The sequence below is a fragment of the Ammodytes marinus genome (assembly GCF_949987685.1).
Source record: "Ammodytes marinus genome assembly, chromosome: 4".
NCBI lineage: Eukaryota > Metazoa > Chordata > Actinopteri > Uranoscopiformes > Ammodytidae > Ammodytes > Ammodytes marinus.
This window is the reverse complement of record NC_137233.1, coordinates 29,433,214-29,442,203: the sequence shown is the minus strand read 5'-3', so window position 1 is coordinate 29,442,203 and position 8,990 is coordinate 29,433,214. Positions and strand designations below refer to the sequence as shown.

The 8,990-nt window shown below is 39.2% G+C and overlaps 1 protein-coding gene across 1 annotated transcript; it reads left to right on the top strand.

Annotated features, from left to right (window-relative positions):
- Nucleotides 1-2,184: 2,184 nt before the first annotated feature.
- Nucleotides 2,185-4,057, top strand: il10 (interleukin 10; the record flags this gene model as incomplete). The annotated part of the gene is made up of 5 exons (XM_080026624.1): nucleotides 2,185-2,355; nucleotides 2,551-2,610; nucleotides 2,806-2,970; nucleotides 3,765-3,827; nucleotides 3,947-4,057. The coding sequence occupies 5 exons, from the start codon at nucleotides 2,185-2,187 to the stop codon at nucleotides 4,055-4,057; spliced, it is 570 nt and encodes a 189-aa protein (XP_079882750.1).
- Between the last annotated feature and the right edge of the window lie 4,933 nt (nucleotides 4,058-8,990).

The window sequence follows — 8,990 nt, the reverse complement described above, 5'->3', positions numbered from 1 at the left end:
TCTAGTAAGTATAACACTGAACCACCAGTAACAATGGCATGTTTTGAATGTTTTATTACATTCATGTTGATTTACTGGATGAAAACAACTCTTCTGTTGGGTTGGTGCTATCTTGACCCTCCACACCAGCTCACTTTTGACACTGTGTTTTTTTTTAGCGTGTTCACACCTTACTGTTGACACATCAAAAATGTACAACATGACGTTTAATGTATTACTCAGCAGTCACTTCTGGTACGTCCAGTTTGAGTATGACTTGACTTGGAGAGAGAAGTATACTGACTAAGAGCTAAACATGCCGAACATATGTGCTACTACAGAATCAGACTCATAATCCCTCTCGAATGCACATAAACAAAGCCACAACTGAAATCCTAGTAAACTGAGCAGCAGCATAATGCAACTGGAACCACATGAAATCACGCAGCTTAATGCAGAGAGCAGACATGCAGACACACACACACACACACACACACACACACACACACACACACACACACACACACACACACACACACACACACACACACACACACAGTCAGTGGTAAGTCACATTTCCCATAAACGACTTACTGCTGACTCATGTTGACTTTATATATGCATAGATATAGATATCTAAATACATTTAACTAAGTATGCACCTTATTTGGGTACTGTAATGTGCATGTATAAGCACACTTTCCGGCATGTTGTTGAAGTTATTTTTGTGCAGTCTGACTAGGATTTCCCAAATATATAGAATTGAGAGCTTCTGCTGCCCTCTTGGCCAAGTCTCTCTGTGAAATAAATAAAATCTTAACAAGACTTTACCTTGATCAAATTAGACCAAATTGTGTTAATCTGACACACTTTTGATCGATGATAATAATCATGACACATGCTCCGTCCAGTAAATACACTTTAACTTGAACCATGACAAATCCTCCTGAAGGTTATCTCCACAGATCATCAGGTCTTCATCATGCCGACATAATCACTAAAAGATTTTCGCTATTGCAGCTTTCAAAAGGCCAGTGTTGCCAAACATTAATGGGCTGAGAACAGAGTGTATGCATGGATATTCCACACAACAGAAAAAAGTACTGAAAGGAAAACACCCCATCACGATGCCATGTTGTCAAAATATATATTTTATTTGCCTGTGCATATGCAAACCTCAAACAATAACAATAGCATTATTCCATTCACCTATGGCTTAAGGCAGAGTCGAGTAGGTATCACCTCTTCAGCTTTATTACGCTTGTCTGACATACAGAGGGAATCCACAGCGTCATCAAAGTCAAACCACAACTCATATGAATTCCACCTGAGTGGCACTCTATTCCCTGTCTTATTTTGATTGAATGGAATATTATAATATGATTTACTGCACTGAGGGCATTTCACACTAAACCTTGCACCTTAATATTTACTATAAGTTCCACATCTTTTCCAGTGATAAAAGCAATGTTACTGTGACATGTGAAGTAATACTTTTACTATTAATACTACAAGCCTACTAACTAACGAAAAACAGTTTAGAAAAATATAATATAATATATATAGCCTATATATATAATATATATAGCCTATATATATATATATATATATATATATATTAAACCATATTGGTTTAATGGAGATGCTGTTAATAACAATATCTTTGAAGTAAATTGGTAGAAATGTTGTCAGTAGTTTGTAGAATAAAACCAAAATGGTTATTTCACTCACACATATGCCTATAAATAATCAAATGAGAGACACTGAACATTTGGAGTGGTCTTCCAGAGCTGCATATATTGGTGACAGAAAATAAAAATAAAGTTGAGATAATAATCTCAAATTTCGGTAAGGCTTTTGTCATATTGGTTTCCTTGAGAGTGAAAGATATCAGGTTCTGCTATTGATAGATCTCATCTGGGAGGAGTTGCATTTTTTGAAAAGCATGAGATTCTGAAAACAGAAATCCCCGCATGTTCAGAGCATGTTTGGGTTTAACCTTTTCACTTCCAATCAGTCTCCTCCCTCGTGTACCCCCATTTCGGCTATATATTAAGCCAAGAGAAGACATCAAATGTATTAAATTTTTCTTCTGTGCTCTCAAGCAAGACCCTTACCAAGAAGCTTTCTCCTCATTCATTTTGCCAGCAGCGTCTTCACCCCTGAGGGCCAGTACTCAAAAGACTTCAGCACCTTTGCACCAGCATGACTCCTCGCTCTCTGCTCCTGTCCGTCCTGGTTCTCTTGTCTTTCTTCAGCACCGTCTGCTGCAGTGGTGGCATGCTGTGCAACAACCAGTGCTGCAGGTTCGTGGAGAACTTCCCTATTAGGTTAAAGAAGCTGCGAGAGGACTACTCACAGATCCGAGACTTCTATGTAAGTAAAGCACTGCATGGCACTCTGCAGGTAGTCTACCGCGACAGTTAGCGCAGCATCACTTGGATAGATTCCCATCAGCGCTCATGTGACTATGTTCTGCTGGCGGTCTCCAGGAGATGCTGCGCTTTCTCTCCTCCATGCCTGTAGCTTCAGACAGAGCCTGACAGCACACTCACGTTTTTGTTGTTGCAGGAAGCAAACGATGACTTGGATACAGCACTGCTAGACCAGAGCGTCGAAGACTCTTTTAATGTAAGTTTCCCTTTTAACTCACTACGAATTCCGTTCGTTGAGTTTATTTTAATACAAATTAAAAAATAATCTCTAATTTAACCAGAACCTTTAACCAAACACACATAGCTTAGGCCAGCATCGTGCGCAGCAATTAAAAAAAGTGAAACGACATAATAAAGGCTAACCGGCAAGTGCTTTCCTCTTCCTCTCCAGAGCCCGTTTGCCTGCTACGCTATGAACAGCCTGCTGGACTTCTACCTGAGGACGGTCCTGCCCACTGCTGTGGCCGGGGTGACGGAGGACACCAAGGAGTTGATGCCTCACGTGGAGTCCATACAGCACATCTTCGACGCGCTAAAGAGTGATGTCACCAAATGTGTGAGTAGCTGAAACCTCTGTCACTCCTACGGGCGAACAAAGATGTGAACGTGCGCCGACTGTGCTGTCAAAGCCTCAGCTTTCAGTGCGCAATGCGCAGCAGTGCAGATGTCCGCTTGGTGACAGCGTGTAGGCCTATTTATCGCTGTGGTTTTGTTGAATATTTATCGGGTTTTGGGTTACTAAAATGGAATGAAATTAACGGTATAGTCCCAGCATTAAAATGCCTGATACCTTGGAGGTTCTTGATATGCCTATAAAGTCATACATCATTTTACATTTGAAGACATCGACTATTAGGCTAGATCAAACGCATATAGGCTATACTATAGGCCAACATCGGTTTCTATTTATGTAAGTTAGCAGGACAAGTGGTCATGCCTTTCAGGAATAACCAAAGTTGATCCAAATCATCAAAACAATCTTTGAACTGCATCCTAAATCTGTCAAAAACATTCCCCGCACTTTTCGACATGAGGCAAACGTCACACCGCGACGCAGATAGTTCAGCGATGGCTCATAGGACAGGTCATAATATTGCATCAGTCAGTGATTCCTAACGGCAGCAGCTGCATAACTTGCACCATGTAGTTCTAGCGAAGGGGGAAGAGAGGAGGCATGCTGTTACTTAAACAGTTTCGGTCCTTAGGCCTACTTTTTTGAGGGATATGTGGATGGATATTTGAGAACCGTTTTGGCCATTAACAATAGACATTGGTTCAGGACATGAAATAACTAGTTTATATAAATTAAGCCCTGTGCTGACATCATCTGTTCTCTTCTTTCTCTTGCAGAGACATTACTTTTCCTGCAAGAAACAGTTTGACATAAAAACTCTAAACTCCACTTACACTCAGGTGAGTTTCAAGAATTCCTCTTCAGTTTTGGATATATGTAAAATATGCATCGTCAAACAAGTGCACGCATGGATTTTGACATATCGTTTTAATAAACTGAAGCATTTGTTTGTCCACAGATGGAGAGTAAAGGCATATTCAAGGCGATGGGTGAGCTGGATCTGCTGTTTAACTACATTGAGACATATCTGGCGTCTAAACGGCACACAAAGCAAATGACCTCTGTGTGAAGACCTACTGACCTTAATCATAAATATTCATCACAGAAAGAGAGAAAAGACGGTCATTGAAAATGGAACTCTTTTGCATTCATTATTCAGTGCTATATACGGGTGTTGTTAAGTGTTTATTTTCTTTTGTAAGCTTGTTGAATTTGTGTCTTTGTTATCCTGAGACAATGTTTACCTTTTTGTCCTGGGGACAACATTCTATTTAAGGACCATATTGAGTCATATGAAGTAACAACCAAAATGGTCTCTAATGAAGCTGTGATATTTATTTATTTCTAACATGCCTCATATGTATTTTGTATTTATTAAGACTAGTTTTGTATTGTTGCAGATAAATAAAAAGAATCATAATGATAATGAATGACTTTTGATTTTGTTTCACAATTTGATACAGCTGCTGTCATGTGCCATTCATAACGAATAGTCAAGTGGTAGAGCTCTGCATACATCACATCCTGCAGTACTGCAGACTATATTTTGAGAACCACAAAATATAGTCACAAAAAACCAGAGTAAACTCAAATGGTTGCTGCACTAACCTCAAACGTGACCCGTATACATGACTTACCAGCAGAAGCTGTGTCTTATCTTACCGTAACTCTAACTAGCCGGCCTCACCCTTGTGACATATGCACACAGTGCATGCAAAAGCAATCTCACTTAGTCACAAGAAGACACATTTTAAGCAGAACTTACACACAGAAAAGCTGAGCTGCTTTAGAAGAAGTCAACCACCACTACTTAATGTACAGATATTTTCTCTTCTTCATAGTGGCAGAGCCACAGGGGCAGTGCAGGAGATGAATTCATCAAGTGCACTTTATTGATATCTGAGCTCTCAAGGGATTTTTTTTTTCAACAGAAACATGCACTGAATCCTTTAGTATCCTTTGTGCATTAGTCTGACAGCGAAGTAACAGACAAAAAGTGTCTGTCAGGTTCCTGACTCGAGTCAGGCCTTTGCACCCAAACCACTCTTCTACATTTGATCAGTCACTTGCTAAGTCACCACAGGACCAAATGAATAGTATCACTCCAGCAATGACAGTACCTTATGCAAAAATATAATTCATAACATTTGTCTGATAGAATCCAACTATCTTGTGTCAACCAATGTTATAAGCAGTTTCCTTGTAGGATTAATCATGTTAAACCAGTGTTGTACTCACCCCTTTAAAGTTTGATTTAGACGGGTTTATGTTTTGAATCTCCTGTCTGATAATGTGCTGCTGCTGTTTTAGATCAGGTCCGTCTGAGTGTTGTTTTATGACTGAATGCTAGAGATGAATGGTTTCAGGGCGTGATACATAATAAACGGAGACTTTCATTTTCATCAGTATTAGAGCTTACTAATGCATAAACCAAAATGAATCATGATGAATGATTAATGGTCAAAAATGGTAACTTTTCATACATTTGGCACATCACACTTCCCTTTCGACTTAGAGCTGTAACACTTTACAATAAGGGTACTTAGGCATTGACTAAGCTTATTTAACCAATCCAAGTTTAGCATTAACTAGGCATAATGGTAAGTTAAGACATTATTTATGGTTAGTTTATGCTTATGAAACATTAACTAAGCAATTCATTCATAAATGTAACCTTATTGTAAAGTGTTACCCTTAGAGCATTTTCAAATGGCCACATCAAGAAAATCCTGGGTTAAAATCCAGCTGCATGTTTTTAGGTAACATTGCTTACTTCAAATATTCAGCAAATAGTTTTTAGGGATTTTGCGAAAATATTGTTGAGGAGACTTAATATTTTCAATGTTTAATTACAAATGTTTATTTTTTTAATGTGGATGGCCTTGGTTTCATAGAAATCCAAAGCCATGCACATGTTGTTCCAACACCATCTTGTTTTCTTACTTGAAGGCGGAGTGTAAACGACCGCCATAGGGAGTGGTGATAGTTTAAATATGGGAAAGCCCCACACAGCACATTTTCATACTGTGGGTCCTATAGAGGCCATTCATAGCGTAGTGTGAAATAAGGGAGCTTTATAGAGGAGTCTTTACTGTTTTCTATTTCACTTCCTCACAGCTGACCATCGCCTCCCCCATATTGTACGTGCAGTCGCTCAGTATGATGATGTGTGCGTTTTAATGTTTTAAAAAGTGTGAAAAAAACCTTACTTGAAATTTGTCTCTTTTTACTTGCATGGAGGATGTGGTGAGCATAAAGTATGATTTTCTTTTTTCATTGTGGGCATATGGGTTGAAAATATAGAAAAGTGTATTTTGCAATAGTCAAGCCATGCATAAGAAACACCTACAAGAAGGAAAGGGAGCAGAGCAATGCAAAATTCGTCAAAAACATCCGCTTTGAGAACACATTTTTTCAAATCATAAAGATGCATGATGTTTGAGAAGGATTTTTGCACGTGCCCTCGATGAGTCAAGTACAAGATCAGATTGTTCCAAAGCAGAAGTGCTTAATGTATCAAAATATGATGTCGCTGCATTAGTGCAGAGTGACACACTTTTGCTATTACGCACTGAGTTTAATCCATTGTATCTCGTACGGTACAATATTCACTCCATTGCATCACTACAATGAACATAACAAACTGTGTATTGTATCACCACTACAGCCTCCTGGCATGCCATTATAAGTTAATGTCCACTGGGAAAGTCAGGTATTCATTATCCATTGCAGCCATTTTATTTTAGTGTAGCGTTTGCTCTCCTTTGTATATTTTCTGCTCGTTTTGAGCTTTGTCCAAAATGTGATAAGTAGTAATATTTCAAAACCAGAGACAAAAAATAAATAAGTTTTCACTTAAAAATAAGCCTACAACAATGTCATGGTACAATACCGTAAGTGGCTTTAATATGGAAAGGGTTGTGTTGATACGATTTTTTTTAAAGATGATTTTTTTGGGGCATTTTTGCTTTATTATATAGACTTGGAGAGACAGAGTTGAAATGGGGCAAAGAAGGGAAGACTTGCAGAGAACTGACCCGGGCGGGATTCGAACCCGGGTCTGCTACGAGGCCTAGGCCCGGGAGGGAGGGGGAAGCTCTACCCACTGCGCCACGAGCACCCCAAACATTGAAAAAAAAAACACTGTTGTCATTGCTGTTTGGCAGGAATTAGCATAATGAGTCATTAATTTTAAGTTATTGCTTATTGGCAGATATCATGTATGTTTTAGTATTGTATGCCAGACTTCAAAAGAAGTGGCAGTCAATGAAGTAATTCACTTAACAGCAAAATACTTTACCCTATGCACTGTATCACTGTTACTGTATGTATGCACATGACATGTATACTGTACTTTATACTGTACTTTCGACTTTTATTAGATGACCATAAGGAATTTGTTCCTGCAAAAAAAAAAAGACACGATTTCTAAATCTGCAAAGTATCGAACACGAGAAAAGACAAAAGATCAGAGCATCCTCAGTAACCACATGTGCCCAGAGATGTACTTGACAGTAAGAACAATCCCATTTCCAGCACATGATGCAAGAATAAACAACTGTTGTACAGGTGAAACTGGTACCTAACAGGTTTTCCATTTGATCAGAGAGTGGCAGAGCTGTGGTGGTTCCCGCTGAGGTCATGTGTGGCATCTCGCTATTGCTACCTTGTCTAGGGCATGTGTTTCAGCTATGTCATGTCTGAGAGGATGTGTGCAGTTGTCTGAGAGTCAGGATGGCATGCCACTTCAAAGAACTCTGTGCTGTGTCACCACCTCAGCGGAGAAGTCAGCTCCAACACGTGTATACAGTATAAAGGTTGTACTCAGTAATGATGGACAGGGATGTTGACCTTGACATGTCTCAGTTTCCAACCTTGGAAAATTAATCATTTATTTTTCTATTAGTGTTTAGACGATTTGGTGGCTTCTTCAGAAGCTATACTCCAACCTTTCCGGATTTCCCACTTCTCAAATAAAATGCTGCAGGGTGAGGGGTCCTCCCTCCTTTAGTGAAGCTGAAGCAGGGGTTGGTGATCTGAGGTTTGTTGTAGGCGGGCGGAGGTAAGGGGGTAGAACCTATATTAATCACAAGGGTCTGCCCAGAAACCCCTTTTCTCACTTACCTGACTGACGTTAGGCGGGATGACTGTAGGTTTCGTCACACTCAAAGCCGGAATGCCTCGCACCTGATAAGAATTTACCCTGTGCATTGGTGGGAATTTGCTCTTAAACACCCCAGCGTTGGTAAATGTCTGTGTTGACTCAATGCCACCACACCGTTTTGCTACGCAAATGCGTATATTCCTGGAGTCACTCATGCTAGCCAGCATCTTTGTCACGAGTTGAGTCTGTTGAAACCCACAAATCCCAAGACAACCCAAGAACCTGAGTCATAGCCGGAGACATGATTGAGAAGAGACATACACCAAATGTGGTGGCAAAGGTTAAATCTTTAAAATTGAATTATATATTATATATTTAATTTATTCAGGATTAAATCAAGATATTCGATTTTTATAAATGTACCAATAACTCAGAATGGGTGACACATATAAAGACATGGCTATCTTAAGCAAATGTCTGCATTACTGTCTGCTACTACATTATTTAATTTTAACAGTATGTAGGTATACCTTTTCTGGTGACACTGTCCCTTAATCCCATAGCTCATGTCTAAATGTCTGGTTTCTTTATTTGGTTACAAAGAGGCAAAGCCTTAATTGAAGATGTATGAAACTACTGAGATATATTTTGAATAAAGCTTCAGTACAAATTAGATTACCAAATGCTCGAGATTAAACATTATTTCTTAAATGGAGATTTTAGAAAATGTAAAGATTGTTTACTGCTCTCAAATAAGTTACAATGCTGTAAAGTTATTGTGCTACTGAAGGTCTACACTGTTATGTAAGAGAAGTTAGTGCAGAACACCACCTCCAACGGCCTTTGCTATTTGTCAGTCATTTCGTATCCAGAAAGAGAGATAGAGGAGCAGGATTGT